The sequence below is a fragment of the Oreochromis aureus genome, linkage group 11 (genome assembly GCF_013358895.1).
Source record: "Oreochromis aureus strain Israel breed Guangdong linkage group 11, ZZ_aureus, whole genome shotgun sequence".
NCBI classification, from domain to species: Eukaryota; Metazoa; Chordata; class Actinopteri; order Cichliformes; family Cichlidae; genus Oreochromis; species Oreochromis aureus.
The window spans coordinates 11,266,265-11,283,920 of NC_052952.1; the positions used below are offsets into that span (position 1 = coordinate 11,266,265).

Sequence of the window (17,656 nt, forward strand, 5' to 3'; positions counted from 1 at the left end):
ATATTTTAAAGTGTGCATTTTATCCAAACTGTGAAGCGCTACGTAACTCTGTATCTTGAAAAGTGCTATACAAACACACTTATTGTTATGAATTGATAGTTTTCAGGCGCAGCGTTTCTTTGTCGTTCCTAGGAAGCTAAATAAAGGTTCCACTTAGTTTGCCAACTAACAGCACATGATCTGTGGATGGTCTGCATACTGTCTCACTGCTCAGACACACAGCAGAGCACACTGTTAACACTGTGTCTGCCAAGGAAGTTCACACAGCCGGTCGCTGAACCCGAACATACAGGCTGAATGTCTGAGGGACAGCGTTACTGACAGATTGACTGAGGTGTGTCTCTGGTTGTTTTGTTTTTTTCTCAAACAGCTGTTAGTAGTAGGATATTAGCCAAGCCCCTCAATAAGCCAGAATGAACCTCTTTCTTAAGGACTGTAAAATGTACATTGATTTATTTTGGATAAGGAATAAACCTCCAACTCATAATCAGTCAGCACCCAGACCTCCATGTTGATGTGCTAAGACATAATAACCCTGTACACTGGTTACAAATGCTCTGAAAAATCCAGAATAATTAAAGGTTGCTTTTATGAATGAGGCTCTGAGTATTAAAGACCTTCAAACATCTCTTACTTCACTGGGATTGTACTTTATGAATATATATGGTCTGGTGTTTGTTTTCAATTATTCAAACAATATTATTAAAAAATAAATATAGTAACAGTATTTCCAGATTTTAAATAAACAAACAAAAATGGGCACTTTTCTTCTTTGTCATTGTGATTTTTATCACTTGTTTGCCTTTGGCATCGCCTCTTGTTTGCCTTAACAATGACACTGTGACAAGAATAACCGGTGCCAAGTAAAGTTTATTCCACTTCTAAAAATATATAAACTTAAAAAAAAACTATAAAAATATAAAATAGAGGAGCCACATTAACCTTAACTCTGTCCTCGAGACCTTCATTTTTTTCTTGCGTTGATTCTGTGAGATAAAACAGAAGAGCAGGAGAAAAAAATGTTAAATCCAAATCATGTGTCACCCAGCAGTTTTAACTGAAGTGAACTTCAGCTTCTCTGTACTGGCACAAGTGAAGCTGATGTACTGAAAGCCTTCAGCTGGTGGGCTATTTCATATCGTACAGTGTGCAACAATAACATAAAAAAAGAAGGACGAGCACATCCTGTAGGATCTGTGTTGCTGTTTAATACTGTTGTCTTAAAAAAAAGCAAACAGTGATTCACATCAGTGTGCTGTAACCTCATGGGTGATACCTGACTGCTTTACTTTATAGTGAAATTTGCTATTAAAAGCACACAAACTATAGATTTAAAAAAAAAAAGTCTATTTAACATGAATTATTATGCTAATTTCTACCTCTGTGAATCATTCAAAGAATAAAAATACTGTTTGAAATAATCCTTAATCTTATTTAATTCATTTAGTGTCTGAAACATATAGCTTTAGCTCCCTTCTATCTCTTTAGGCTAACTTTTTCTGATTGGCTAGCCCCGGCAAGCAAACGTTATGCTCAGCGATTGGGTGTGGCTGTGTTTTTCCTCAGAGCCCAAGCTCTCTGTCTGAGATGGTCATAAGGAGGATATCGGCTCACTTTGACACTGCACAGAACCTAAAGTAGAAAAAAAACTGTCTGGAACTGAGTGTGTGAAGCCTGAGTATGAATATGATAGCAGAAAACCTTAAACATAATAGGGTACCCTTTAATGGCAAACAGGAAGAGAGTTATTTTTAGTGTGTTACAGTTCGCTGAGCTGTCTCTGCAAAGCATGTGTGCTCGTGGTTATTGTAAATCGAGCTGAAGTGTGTATCAGACTCCAACCCAAAAGACTAATAGTTTGTTTTTATTGGACATAGAAGATAAAGGCTTGCTGGACTAGATACTCCCCACAGTGCTCTTTGTGCTAAGAAGTTCTTCTTGTTTTACAAATACTACCAAGTGTGCAAATACCAGCTCTTGTGTACTCTGCTCTGGTTTGCTTTCACAGTTTGCAGTATCACTTCAGACTGTCATATTGGTTGTGGGAGGGATTTACAGTACATTGCAATCAGTACAAACGGTCAAAGTGACGACACGGATGGCTTTCTTTTCTTTTTTTTCTTTTTTGAAAGATCTGTTTTCCATTCCAACTGTGGGCTATCCCAATGTGAGTCACCTACTGTAAACAGCTTAACTGTATGCATGCCATTCTTGGCCATGGTTTTGTTGCAATAACACTGTCTTTCTCTTGTCTATAGAATAATAACAATGATAAATCACTTTTTGGAATAAGAAGAACTAATCCTTCTTCCACCATGTTCTCCTCATCATTCTTTCCCTGGATGTGGTCTCGTCTTTCCTGCTGATGGCTGTGATGGAAGAGCTTCTCTCCATTGATGCTTATTTTTAAATGTGGCTGCATCGTCATCTTTATGAGAATCTGTCAACTCCTTTTTCTTGTTTGCTCTTGCAAAGCAGCATCCCTTCCCTTCCTGTCAGCACTACACCCAGGAGATATTCAACCCTGATAAGTGAAGGGAAAGGTTTTTCAAAAAGCTGTCTTAACCCTCTTCAGCCAGTCATGTGACATTTTTCCTCAACTTCTCTCTTTGTCTTCCTCTTCCTCTTTCCTCCCTGTGAAGACGGTTGAATTGAGACTGTGTGTGTCCAACTGAGTAATGGTATCAGATCTCTGTTATCTGACAACATGATTTGAGTCTGTATGAACACAAAGGACTGGTTGCTATGTGTCACTGAAAGGCGCTCGTATTGTAGGAAGTACGTCAGAGAAGGATACAGTGAAGAGAGCTGAAAGGCCAGAAGAGATTCTCTCCTTTATTCACGTTCGTTTTATGCAAGTCCTGATCTGTTCATCGTCAACAAATCGTGCCACTGAAAGCACGAGGACTTAAAAATGCTGTAGTGATACAACCACCTCTGTAGGACAGGGTTCTGTAAATTCAGTACTCATAATAATATAAAACTGAACCGAGCAGGCAGAATCCTAAATCAAAGTCCCTGCATCTACAAAGGTGGTTTCATTTGTTAGTCAAATGAGATCCTGCTTGGAGCTGCTGTGTTTCAAAAAACACCAACCATAACAGTGTGTGTGGATACTAAAGATACTGCATTTAGAGCACAGAAAAGGCAGTTTTGAGTACTCTCTGGCGGGCATTTATGTCTGTCACACCATGGAGTGTGAGTGATTGCAACAAAGTTACAGCCATGAAACTTTACAGGTGTGTCCTTGAGATCAGGCAGAGTTTGAAGATGGGTGTGGTCTGAAATGCCACCCGGGTGTAAGATTCTCTAGTTCTCCTTTTTCATACATTTGTAAGATATAAGCAGTCATATTTTACCATCAAACTACTAAATCTCTACAAAAGCAGTGTCTTTACAGGGTTAGTCCTTTAAATTTCATTCCTCACCACTCTTTTGCAGATGCAGTGTCAGACTCGCAAAAAAGGTGCACACTACTACCTGAGACTAGAAAACTGTGGTGAGGTTCCCTGGGTGTTATTCACGCTTTCCTCATTGGTTACTGCATAAATATTAAAAACTATCATTTAAATCTTGAAAGTTTTGTGAATCACTTTAAGTTGTTATTGAATAGTTGTTCTTTTTCTTTTTATCTAGTCTGTATTTAGGAGGAATCACACCTTTTGATTGCATCTCTAGTCAGGCCTAGGATAACAGGGTATTGATTGATCCCATGATCAAACAGTGGCTGACAGGAAGTCCTGAATCCTGGACTGACCTTCATTTACAGCGCCACACAAACATTTTGTTCATAGTGACATTTCCACTGAGACACGCTACACACACGAAATCCTGCTTTAATCCCAAAAAGCAGTTTTTGACTTATGAGGTAATGTTTTGGTTAGCCTACACTGGCACCATGTGCTTCATATGTAAATATAGCAACATACCCTTAAGGACATTTTGTTTGCGCCTAATATTTGACATTGCTGATATCTGAAACCTAGGGAAGATGATGCTGGGGAAAAATGAAAGGTTTCACATAATCTCATTTGCAGGAAAAAGAGTTAGGGGTACGCAAGAGGGAATTAAAGACGCATCTGAGACTTGACTGAACCTGTTAGGTAAGCTTCTGACCAGTTAAACACAGCTTAAGAATTAGCATTACCCTTTGTATTCAACAGTGCTTGATCCCTTTGTGCATTTATGTTGTTGTGTAATAACACGATTATGTGGGCGTTTTGGTTTTTAGTCAAAACCAATGGCTGCCTGATTTCTGTCACCATCACGTCATTATTATTTATTCAGGGATTTTACATGTTGGCCTGCAGTCCTGAGAGATGTTATGGGACCAGCTTTTCCACATTTATGTCTGGTTCAGGACACCTCACCCATTCGCCACTGAGACTCTGACATTTTCGTCAGCATAGCCAAAAAAGGGGTTTTGAAATATGTCTTAGAGCTGATTTAAGTTCAGCTCAATTCGTCCCTTGAGTCAAAAAACACTGACAGGAAGTAGTTTATGGTGGATACAGCATTTCCTGCGTTTACGCTCTAATTCATGATCACAGCTTGTTTTGTACTCTCTCCTGCTACTAGACTGATGACCGCCAAATGTCTGTCAGGATATCTTTGTATATTCCATTATCCAGGACACACACATGCTGCACATAGCAAAACACTGAAAACTGCACAGCTCCAAGTCTAAGTGCTTTACGTGGTCTGCTGCTAAAAGTAAGGAAATCCCCTCTAGCTAGGACAAAAGTGAGCACTCAGCTGCTAAAAAGTACTGCAACAGCATGTATTGTGAATCGATGTATTGACTGTGGTGTGCTTAACAGCAGACATGCTAATGGTATTGCTAATAGGTTGCGTTGTGTATCCCAATTCTAACTCTGACAGTACTTGCAAACTGCAGTATTAAATCTCAGTCAGTTAGCTGATATTTAACAAATAGTGGTAGGTTGTTAGAATTGTGTGTGTGTGTTTATTTGAATGTAGAAAGAATCAGTTGTTTTTTCCCAAGTAGATTAAAGAACTTTTTTTAAAGGAGGCTTGTTCTCAGTTGGATGTCAGGAAAGGGCTTACTCACCTTGGACCACTGTGAGGTTACACCACATGTGCCAGAAAACAATAAACATATTGTGGTGTCTCCTGTGAGAGTTCCCATGCATTAGAAGTCACATGTGTGAAGTGTAATGTTATCGGGATTCACTCGAATCGACACATTTCTGTTGTTCTCATGGCGCGTGGTATGCGTGGTTTTGCTGTTGTTGCCTATTATCTAAGAGTTGTTAAGGTCAAGTTGGAACAAAGAAAGGGTTAGGCCACTGAGCTGGCCTTGACTCAGTCTTGAAGGAAGACGTTTTTAACATTACTAAAAGGTTTGGGTGGTGCAGCTCTGGTTTCTTAAAGCAGCTGTTGAATATTTGTGGTCTGTGTTGTAATGTCCATGTTGTTGCGTTTTCAAGCCCCGTCAGTAGTAACTGATTAACAGACTGCACTGACAAATCAGCTGTTTGTCTTTTTCCAGACTGTCAGGGCTAAGATCGAATAGTTCTTATCTCTGCGTAAATTGACAAAATCTTTTTGGGGTGTCACAAGTTTTATCTAAACAGTTAAGTGCTAACTCAAGTCCTAGGGATCCACACATAAAGCCTTCCAGACAGCTGATGTAAATGATTTAAAATTTCCACTTAACACATCTGTAATCTCAAAGTAAACCCATCTTTACACTTGCTGTTATTAACCAAATACAATCAGCGATGAAGATGTGTGTTTGGATGTATTTATCACAGTCATCTTATATGTGATACAGTGGAACAATTCTTGTACTTTTGCCTCTTAAAAGCAATGAATGCACTGACCAGCTCAGTCACACTAAAACACAGTGGAAGATAAGGATAGGAGGAAGAAAAGTCAACACAGCGTGAAGTCATGTTATTTTGCAATGTGATATTGCATCCATACAGGGACACCAAATATCAGTATTTTATTAAAGAAATTAAAATACAGGCAATAAAAGGGCTTATCTAATGCACTACCATCCTGAGATAATGTTAGATGAGCAAACTTATTAAATGACCTCAACTGAAAAACAATCCAAAACTGGACACTTAGCTTGACAAAGCTACCTGCTAATTCGGAGTAAGCTAATGGTTTAGTCACATGAGTAAAGGTAGGACAGCAACCACCTTGGATATACTAAAATAAATAAATAAATTCATCCATCCATCCAGTGCCTGCCTTTTCAGGAATTCGCGGGGCGCTGGAGCCTATCCCAGCTGTCACAGGTACACCTGACAGGTCGCCAGTCAAACAGAGGCCAACACACAGGGACAGACGCACATTCACACCTAGTGACAATTTCGATTACAATTTCCAATTACTCTCAGAGATTCTCAAAGGTTTGCACATAATTTAATCTAATTTAAAACGTTCCCATTTATAATGCTGCCATAAACATGTTTGCAGCAGTCTGAATCGGTCTCAACACTTTGAGTGGACTCGACTCAACTGACTGCCAGCTGGTTATTTTCCTATAGAACAGGAATTGCTGAGCACAAACTTAAATATTAAATGTGAATTTCTGTCTATGTAGTCCTGACTATTTATCACAACTAATTGGTGTTTTATGAGAAACCAATTGCATGTAACTCCCAACTTGATCCCATTCAATTGCAGAAAATGGCAGACTGACTCCCACTTATGACAGGTTTTAATGACAGCATTGTTATGGATATTATATGGATATTATATATAATATTATGCATTATGAATCCTGTCCAGGTATTTGTAGTTTTTTGTACCTCCTTAAACCACTGTCTACTACAACTAGAGAACATGCTTAAAGCATTAAAACATGTCAACACCCTTGTTATCCACCCATATTAGTGTGTCCATTTACTTTTAAGCATCTGAAAATGGGGACTACATATAAAAATGACTGTTACTCTGAAACAGTTAATGCAATCATTTCTTAAACCCCGTGAATTAAAGCTGAAAGTCTGCCTTTCAATTTCATGTTTGTTTGATTGATTTAAGGTCCTATGCAGGGATGTAAAGACACAAAGCTACAAAAGCGATGTCGTCCAAAAACTTCTTGACCTTAATGTATCATTGCTGCAAAACCTGTGACATAAAGAAAACAATGAAGTTGGTGGAAACCACACCTTGTCCTTGAGCCCTGGCTCCACAGCACGATGTTATGTTGTTCCCACCATGGGGATTTTTGTGGCCATAACATAGTTGATCCTTTTATTGCTGACCCAGTTATTACTGAAACTTAACTTCAAAGTACAGTACTGCTTGGTCAGCATTACACTTGTATAGCAATGACACATCCTTCATTCAGGTTGCTAAACGTGACACAGTTCAATTACCCCAAAGGAAAACACTTGAATGAAACTGTTTAATAACAGCGTTGCTTTGTTTTTCTGCTTTTGTTGACTGATATCTGCAAATAGAATGACATTTATAGAATGACAGGTGTTTATTTTTTTGTGCCGCATCAGTGTTGATCTGGTTATTGGTTCTAGGACAGTATGACGAGGCATTAAAAGGGAAAAAAAAATATTTTGAGTGCTTAGTAAGAACAGAAAAGTGCCATTTAAGTATTAGTCCAGCACATAAAACCGAAACAAGAGGAATAAATAGCATCAAAAGCAAAACAAAGATGATAAAAATATTAATATTGGCATCTCCTAGTATTGGTATTAGAATCAGCTGCTAATAATAAACATGCATGATATATTCTGCAGTGTTTGTATAGATTTATAACAATTTTAATTTCTTTAGAAGTTGTGATAACTAAATTAAGACTTTTTTAATTCAAACATTAATGAAAAACATTTAGGTTTTGACTTTCAGTACAAACTGTGGCTTGGCGTATGTTTTGCAGAGACTGTTGTCATTAGCAACAATATTTAGGCCTTTTATGATGTCCGTTTGCTCTTAAATAATGGAAACTCTGTGACCTAAATTCTGCTTCCCACAATGAGATCTTACTCAGTACGTCTTAGAGGAGGCCCTGGTGGAAAAAAAGACAGATGGTGAGAAGGAGAAGGAGGAGTGTGGGTAAATACAGGGGAGGGAAAGGGAGTTTTAATGTTGTAGAAGGCAGAAAGTGGAGAAGCAGAAGATGTGGTGCAATAAAACCACAACTACATGTTTTTTTTTTAAATTAATGATGATCAGGAGTGAGTGTGTTTGAATGGCTCGCCATAAAGAGAAACGTAGATGAGTTCCTGTTGATTTGGCAGCCTGGAGAATGATGTGATTTGTGTCCGCCTTTTAGCTCGTTTCCCAGGTTTCCTTTTATCATAGATGCTGTGGCTGAGTTGTTGTAGTTTAATTAAACAGTGACTTCATTGTAGTTATCCACTGCGTCACATTGGCTCCAGTTTTCCAATACTGCATTGTTTTGAGGTGATGCTCTGGATGGCGTTGACAGTATATTGAGAGGGTTTTCTATATTTCATCTAATCCATGCATTTATTTATCTACCCACGAGTCACAACCTGCCTGTTAAAGTAAAAATAAAAACCTAATTATAACCTCCTCGGACATAATATTAGTTACATGCCAGTTTAACTGGTTTACATTAGGTCATAGCGGTATACCTGACCGACTGATAAGACAGGTTAAAGTCATGTCTATGGCACTGTCTACATTCGAGTATGTGCACTGCTTCTTAGCCAATCATCCATCGTGCAGAGAAGTGTGATACTACTGCTTGCCCTTATGTGAGTGAGAAAAAGAGAGAATCTAAATGTGTTTTCACACGGCAAAGTAAATAATATTTATAAACGCACAGTTTTAACTTGAGCCTGTGAGATGTTGTGCTTTGTTTTACATCATTTTGCTTTTTACACACTGCGATTTTAACATAAGCGTTGCTTAATGTAATTCTTCGTCTTGTCTTTCAGACATTGTCTCTCCACCCTTACAGGAGTTTGGTTTGGCAGCTGCCCCCTCTGTGCCTTGCTGGTGAGACAACCTGACCATTTCCGTCCTCCCCTGTCAAATAAATGCGCTCAGGACAACTCTAATTCAGTTTCTGCTTTGGCGGGTCCAAGTTTGGTCCATGGCCGGTCCTGTTTTTAATCGGTAATCACTCAGCGCCAAGCTGGACCCGAGGGCTCAGACTCCCCCCACCTGTTCCTGCTCCTCCGCCCCGCCCCCTAAACAGCCTTCCGAACACATACACGCATCCCAGCTCCGTAGCCAAGCGCTCCGATTGGCCCGTGAGGAGGAGGAAGAGGAGGAGTATGTCAGTGAGGCTGCACTTCAGAAGTTCACGGCCACCTACACAGATGCTGAGACCATTACTGGTAATTGCTGCATGCATATGTTATAACTGTCGGCAGACAAAACTTACTGGAACCCATTTGGCGCTGTTGTATCAGCACTGTGTGCAGACATGCGTATAATTCATCTGTCAAAAATGATCTCCTTTGGTCCTTTACAAGTCCATTTGGCTGCATTAATGTATTATAGAACTTACACAGTACAGCACAGTTTAACCCAATTAAAAGTTTACAGTAATGCCAGCCCCCAGTCTCTAATGGTTTTGGAGTAAAGTGTTAGGAACACTGCAGGCTGATGGAGGTGGTTTGGATGAGAGTGAGGCCTTTGGAGCTGTGAGAAACTGTCCCTTTTCTGTGACCCTTCTCTAATGTAACATCCTGTCAGTGAAGCAGCTCCAGGGGACTTCAGCTGTGTGTGAGCCAGCATGTGAAAGAGAGAAGACCTCTCAGTGGACTGTTTCTGTCAGTTCTTTCACGCGTTTCCCCTCCTCTTTTTTTCCCCCATCACCCCGTTAACCCTCCTCCTCAATGCAGGATGACACTAGTGTCCAATATGTAGCTGTGCGCTGGCCCTTCTCCTTTCTCTTTACAGTCTGGGCAGAATACCCACCAGACACTTTTAATTGAGTTGGTATTACATACAAAATTAATGAGTATTGATTTTTTTCTTTCCTTCTTTTTGCTATGCTAATCATGCAGCAGTCTAGATTAGAGGAGGTTGGGATTCTGAGGATCATTAAGGGAGGGAGAGGGAGCTGAGTAGATCCTGGCTAAAAAGCTACTTCAGCACTTCATAAATGTTGCCAAGCACTTATACAGCACCATACTGTGTAACGTTCATACTCACAGGAGCAACAGGAAAAGACCCTCCCAAAGACATTCTTTTTCCACCCTTGGGCATGATCTCAGTTCCTTGTATTATTTTGAACAGCAAGGTCTCTCTTTTTTTTATGTTACCAAAAGAGTCATGTAGGAAAGTCATACTCAGTCATCTATCATATGTAGATTTAGTTACACTTTTAGAGTTAAATCAACTGCAGAGTAAGCCAGAGCACCTCTACTCGTTCAGCATGACCAAATCGAAGGTTTGCGCTTATGGCTTATTGGTGACCAGGTACACACATCTACTGTAGCTGGTGCAGTGCAGGGTTTCCCCATATATAGAGTTTACTTGGCCAGGCCACCAAAGTAATTTAACACCCACTAAATATAAGTGGAGATTCATATTATCCATCCTAGAGAACAGGGCCATTCTTGGTCTACAGCAGGGATGATAGTTTTTGTTCCTTTAGAGATCCACTACAAACTGAATGAACCGAATGGAAAGTTATGAATTTGATGATATTGGTGTTTAGTGTACTCTGCCCAACAATCATGTTTTTAAGAGAGCTGAGCAAATCCCATGAAAATCATTCAATCATTTTGAAAGTGAAACATAAATGTTGCGAAATCTAAACTTTCATGAAAAACAGGCCAAAGTGCTTAAAGTAGAATTAAAGGAAAGAACTGCATGTCTGAAAAGTGTTATATTTACTGTTAGAGCCCGACCGATATCAATGGGGGCCGATATCAGCCATTTATTGATATATCAGTGTCAGCATTTACAATGACCTGTAAATTTAAATGGTAAATGGCCTGTATTTGTATAGCACTTTATTAGTCCCTAAGGACCCCAAAGCGCTTTACACATCCAGTCATCCACCCATTCACACACACATTCACACACTGGTGATGGCAAGCTACATTGTAGCCTGACAGAGGCGAGGCTGCCGGACACTGGCGCCATCGGGCCCTCTGACCACCACCAGTAGCAACGGGTGAAGTGTCTTGCCCAAGGACACAACGACCGAAACTGTCCAAACCGGGGCTCGAACCGGCAACCTTCCGATTACAAGGCGAACTCCCAACTCTTGAGCCACGAAAAAAAAAGAGACAGGAGAAACACCCTTTAACCATGTTATGAGTGTTATGTAGGGCACGTAAGCACAAACGAGTAATCCCCGACTTGTTGTAAAATTAAAGAAAGATTAATTTTAAACTGCACTGTAATGCGATCTTAATGAGGACTAATAAATTACTTTACATAATAAAAGTGAGGGATTATTTTTATGCTTTGTGTGTCTAAAATATCTGCCGATACATCAGATGTTTAAATCACCAATTCCCCTATCGGTGGTTCTCTGAAATAGATTTTTAGAAGACTGAAACCCTACAGTGCTGTGTACATTCATATGACAGCTTATTCCCTAAAAATCAGTTGCCGACTCTTATAGGTAGTCTGTTAAAGCCCTAAAAAATCTATAAATCTATATTATTATTGCTCTTTATTATCTTAACTTTATTTTCCTTTAGCTGTTGGCTTTAATGCATATTAATGCATTAATGCATTAATATGCATTAATGCATATTAATGCATTAATGCATTTTTTTCTTTTTTCTTTGGGTTTTTACGTATATGTAAAAAAAAAAAAAAAGTTCTTGATTTCAGGCTGACAGGCTCATTCTTTAACAGGTCACTTGTATTTACAAAGTCAAATGTGGAAATCAAAGCTGTGGTAGGATCTACAGCAGCCCAGTTTTAACTGTTCAAAGTCAGCTGAGGTATTCAGGTCAGTGCTGCCATCTGCTGGTTTGTGTTCAAATTTGCAGTTGTTTTGTTTGTGTCCTCATGTTTCCCTCCCTCAGCCTTCACTGTCTGTCATTCTGCTTCTCCAACTCTCTTTTTGAATCTCTCACAGAGAGAGGGAGAGCTGGTGTGGGAGTGGGTACGGGAGAATGAATGAACACAATGAGCTGAATAGAGCAGCTCATTGCCATGCGGCAGTTTCTGGGTGTGAGATTAATTCTCCGTGGTTACCAGTCTCCGATGATGTAAAGAGTTGAGTAACAGTGAAATTATGGGATGTCTGGTGTGGAGAGGACGATTGGGAGCAAACAGACGCATAGAAAAGAGGCAGAGGACGGATAACTTTGGTAAGCGGCTGGCAAAGTTATGGCAAGTGGACAAACAGAGTTGAATCTCATCTGATGGGTGTGCTCCTCTGGCTCTCATCCAATCACGGCATGCAGAAACATCCACTGTGCTGCTATTTTTCTTTTTCTTTTTTTAAAGGAGTGTTGGGTTCTGCTTGCATTATCACAAAGACAAGTTTGAACCTGTGCTGACCCACGAGAGTCTCAGTAAAGCGCTCAAAACACTCTGTGTGTTGAGATTAGCCTCTGTGAGCTAGTCAGTCTGATCAGTGCAGTCACTGTTTGAGGAAGTGTAGTCACTGAGTGGAAAATTTTGGCGGCGGGGGGGGGACTGCTGCACACATAAACTGAGGGTTGCTATGGCTACAATGTTTTTGTACATAAAAAAAGTATGAATAATCCAACAAGAACAACTGGGAGTAAGAACAGTGGCTGACTGCATACTTTACAGAACAAACTGAACTACATTAGTTTGGATTTTATCAATTCTGTGGACCTGAAAAATATTTAACAGTGGGTTGAATCTGAATTTAACATTCATAAAATATGCACTGTGAGTTTGTGCCAGATGTAGACAGATGATCTCATCTGTCTACATCTGGCACATGGAACACAAACACAAAGAAGTGATTTCAGATGTTTACATACTGTATCTGATGTTCTGTTAAGTTGATGCCTCCTTACTATTCTGGCTGATTCCAGCTCTTGCGTCAGTGTCATGCTACACAGCAGGGCTTTAAAAAAAAGGACTTAATCAGCTGCTCTGGCAGCTCTAATATTTAACTAGAGATGATTTTAAGGGTTAGGGTTAAGCGTTTACATATTTGATGTCTTTTAATGTCTAAAGAAAAGTATTCCTTCGCCCTTCATTTCTGGTCTGTTAAAGCTGTCCTTTAAGCTGCGTCCACACTGGAAATGATTGGCTCGTCGTGAATTGCTTTGCAGCTGACGGCTGGACGCTTGTGAATGTTCCAGACTCCTGTTGCCTGCATCTGTATTTGTATAGATTTTTTTTTTTTTTTTTTTTTTTTAATTTGTTATCAGGCACAACAATAAAGTTGAACATAAAGCACAAAAACAAAACAAACAAATAAATATACAAGAAAAAAATCTCCAGCTACTCACAGCTACTTTGTCTCATCAGCGGATATTTTGCCCATAGTCGCTTTAAGTCACTGAATGTGATTGACTCTCTCTGGTCTGTGGTTGCCATGTCGCTTGCGGTGTGATGCAGCGTTACCGTGTTATTCCACAGGATGTCCAACTAATCAAAATCGCCAGCTCACATTTGTATCCAAGTAAACTGATTTTTATTATGTGAATTCTTACTTTTAAGCGCACTATTACTAAGAACAGATTGGTGTAACTTCAACATTCATGGATGTTACTTAGACACACGTCACCGGCACTCCCCGACAGCTGCTTCCTCCAAAAGCTGGAGAGTTCACAAACGGCTTCAGAAACCAAGAGACTAAAACGCTGATCCCAATCTAATGCACCACCTTCAGCATGCCCCGGAACAAGCCCCTTTGATAGAGACCACCATCTTTCATCCCACAGGACCCAAATGATCCAGTGCCAGACACCACAGCAGAACCACAGATCTCCTGCAAACACGAGTGGGCTCTACACAGTGTTAGGAAGTTGGTTTTGCTCTGTGATATGAGTTATCAGAAGTGTATTAGGCAACCACAGAAAATATATACACATGGAAAAATATCTCTTTGTACTAACTGCACAAACCAAACGAGAAGCATTGTTGTGTGGAAGTTTGCATGGTTTTTGTCCTGGAAGAGTGGGAATCACTTAACCAAATATTTGTGATTTATAATCTGATAATTCCGCAGTTAAATCCTTCTTTGATGGAAATTGTAATGATTTATTGGGAAATCCAACAACCAATCCCATGTTACGTTTGTCATTCAAGATGTTTACTGTCAACCTGTCATGTAGGACTTGAGGGATTTTATTTTATTGGTAATAAGCTTTTTATTTACAAAAAATAACACCTGGGCAAACACAGTAGACTCAGATTCACAGTGACATTTGAAAACCCTGGTTCGCCACCCACGTGTAGATGTGTGAGCTGCCGGTGACATTTGATAACACTGACGTACCACTGCGCTTTATTTCATGAGTGCACCCTCTGTGACCAGCAGCTGCTTGTGCTGCAATCTAAATCTGGATAACCCTCTGCTGCAACTCCACGGAGCAGCACTACAACTTAAATGGAAGCAATTTTCTAAGTGTTAGTGGATTATAGTTTGCATCAAACCAGCCACCAACTTCTGTACTTCCTTTTACTTGAAATTACCTCATTTCTAAAATGAAACATCTCAATGATCGGTTACTTTGTGCACCACCCTAATTGCTCACGTTACCATGAAGTTTGGTAACTAGTGATTCTAAACTGATTAACGCAGCTATTAGTCTGCTTCTAAGACTATTACACATCAGCTTAGGATCACATGTAATCATATCGAGCTTCGTTTGGTGCCAAAAGCTGGGATCTGTGGGATTACAGGGAAAAAATCTTGAGTGGTGTTTTGGCAGGTTTTCTGCTGGAGCTTTGCTCCTGTCGCACAGACTGTGATTACTGCTGTAACGAGGAGAAACCTTTTCCGCTGATCTGTTTCTCTGGTAGTTTAACACTTGCTCTCTAATATAGCAAAATCTCCTTTACGTTGAGTTTTTTATCTTTTGGCTCAAGCTGTGTTTTCACCCACACCTCGAAGCACACACACACTCACACTTTTGAAATCTTTGATCCATCTGTCTCTCGCACATTTGAAAGGCCCGATCTCTCGATATTAGTGTTTTAGTAATGGAGCTTGAGCAGCTAGAAAGTAAAGACAGTAAAGTGCACTGAACAGCATCAGACCTGGTGTGGCCACAGTTGGTTTATACAGGATTAGGGGAAAATAGTGTGTGTGTGTCTTTCAGCTTGTATGCAGGGCCCAGCTGGTTTGTTGGCTGCCACAGTGTGGAAAAGTGAGAGAGTGGGGCGGTCCATGTGGTCTCTCGTCATTGGCATGTCAAGCATGATGGGACCAGTTTGGTTGGCTCCAGCCGCTCCTCCCTCCCTCTTTTTTTTTTTTCCCCTCTCTTTCGGTCTCCTGCACTCTGTACTGTCCTCTAAAACTTTTAGTACTCTGCTCTTCCCATTTCCCACCCTCCCGGCACACTCTCTCTCTTTCTGTGTTATTTCCCGCGACCTTGCCCTCTCCCGGATTGCTGGAAAATGTAATTGGAGGGCAAGAAGGGGGGCAGTGGTTGTCGTGCTCAGGCACCATGAGTGAGTATGCTCTGTGGAGAATGGTTTTCTAGCAGTTTCAGCTCATCTCTAGTGACAGTTATGAGCAGTCTGACTAACATCTGGACAGAGCGCTCGCTGTATCTTCCGGCTGTCCCTTTTGTTATCTGTTTGTCGGGGACTGTTGCTTTCTTGTCTTTTTAACCTTGTATATTGAAAGGGGCGTTAAAGAGCTGGCTTTGCAAAGGAAATGTTTTTTATGTTTGAATTGTTTCAATCTGTGAAAAATCAAAAGTGTCACATGTCATAATGTGGGTTCAGTTTTATAGTAAAAGATAAGATTTTCAGGTTTAAACGGCTAAAAGCCTGTTAGTGCGTTTTAGAAAGTAGTAGGTTTTAGAAAGAAGAAAAAAACCCTGGCTTTTCAAGTATTGACCTCAGGGGGCATAAGTGCATTGTTTTGGTCAACAGGAGGCAGCCATGTTGCATTTCAGATCTATGCTTTCTAGTTAAAGATTTGAAAAGTCATGTGTGGGAGGTTGAACGGTCTGACACAAACACTTTGTGACTGCTAACATTTCAGCTGATCCTAGTCAGTCAGTAGCTTTTCTTTAATGTGATAAAACCCTCTCTGTGTCTTCGTAGCCCGCTCGCTGTGTTAGGCAGTGTGTTTATTGCTCAGACGGACTGTGTGACAGGCCTATTTTTACATTTGAACTTGAACTTTCTTGTTGTGGTGTCCTCGCAGCTTGTGTGCTCTGTGCCTCCTCTGTATTTACTTTAAAAGGTTTTACTATCCACTCTCTTATGAAGAGATAGTGGGATACAAAAAAATACATATTTTAAAAAATGGTCCATAGTAAATGTAAAGTTCTGTTGTGTGATATTCTTTCTGTCACATGAAAAAATAAAATATTTTTATATGTATAATTGTTGCATTTCCCAAGAGGTTCAGGGGATCTGCTTTCGGTGGCTCACTTATTCTAAGAGGGAGCCCCACTTGTTTCAGTTTTTACACTGGACGCCCTCTCTGATGCAACCGAAAGGGATTTTGTCTCCTCCCAGGATCAAACCTGGATCTTTCTCTTGTTAGGCGAATGTGTAAACCACCACACCGTGGAGACACAAAGCAGTCTGAGCCTAAATGCTCAGTAGTATCAAATCACAGACAGGTGGTACCTACAGCTGCAGAGAGAGCAGGAGCACTGAGGCAAAATCACAACAAGCCCAGATAGGGCTGTGACATTTATACATTTTCTGATATGTTAATACGTATCAATGCCCCCCCTCCACACACACTTATTTCATCCTGCTTTTCTTTTTGCCTTTAAATTAGGCTAAAAACCTTGTTGGGTGACATTTGCAGTGTTACCATCCTTAAACATCTCCCATTTAAAGAGTTCACTGTTCATATTTCATATCAGAATCCAAATATTGCAGTATATTTAGGTATATTGAAGTATTATTCATGCTCATACGTTGTCAGAATGTGCTCCGCAGGAAAGCTTTTAATATATAGATTGTTACAAAACTTCAGTGTCAATATAATGGCACAGTTTATGTGCTGCTATACTTTGGCAGATCATTTGGTTTTACACAGAGATGTGCTAATCAATCATAATCTTACACAAACCAGAGGCGGCACAAAGTGGCAAAATCCAGAAAATTGTGAAATGTCACTTGTTCTGATGGAATTGGATATTCAGCACTTACATCTGTGTTGAAATTTCTCTGGCTGTGCTTGCTAAATGTTTGCCCAGCCTCTGCTGTGAGTGTGCGTTCCCCTTTTCAGCACAGTCGGTCATTCAGTCTGCATTAGAAAAACTGTAAGACCGCATTGTTGGGGAGACAGACAGACAGACGGGCAGATAGAGCGACAGAACAAAGAAACAAAGAACTTTATTTTTACTGTATGTTAATTCCCATGTTTTGTCTCATTCTGTCGGTCCAAGAGCTTCTCTGTTCTATATTTGTGGAGGAGGGAAAAAGAAAAAAGACCAAACCTGATTTGAGTGTGTAAGCAGAGAGAATGTGTTCTCTAATAGAGCCAAAAATGGATGACGCTTTTAATAGCACACTAAAGCGATGTGTGAACAGAGAGGCGCATAGCTGAAAGCTTAGGTAAGGTTATTTAAGTTTGCAC

General features: G+C 40.1%; 1 protein-coding gene across 3 annotated transcripts in view; it reads left to right on the top strand.

Moving 5' to 3' along the window:
- The first annotated feature begins 9,093 nt into the window (after positions 1-9,093).
- The window catches only part of trak1a (trafficking protein, kinesin binding 1a), a 36,640-nt gene continuing 28,077 nt past the window's right edge, over positions 9,094-17,656 (top strand). For 2 of the 3 annotated variants that reach the window (XM_031742677.2, XM_031742680.2), the window contains exon 1: positions 15,419-15,555. In XM_031742677.2, coding sequence (XP_031598537.2) covers positions 15,552-15,555 — 4 coding nt within the window. In that variant the 5' untranslated portion in view covers positions 15,419-15,551. Of the gene's footprint in view, positions 9,312-15,418; positions 15,556-17,656 lie in introns of those variants that run through there. The other variant, XM_031742679.2, reaches the window with a different exon arrangement.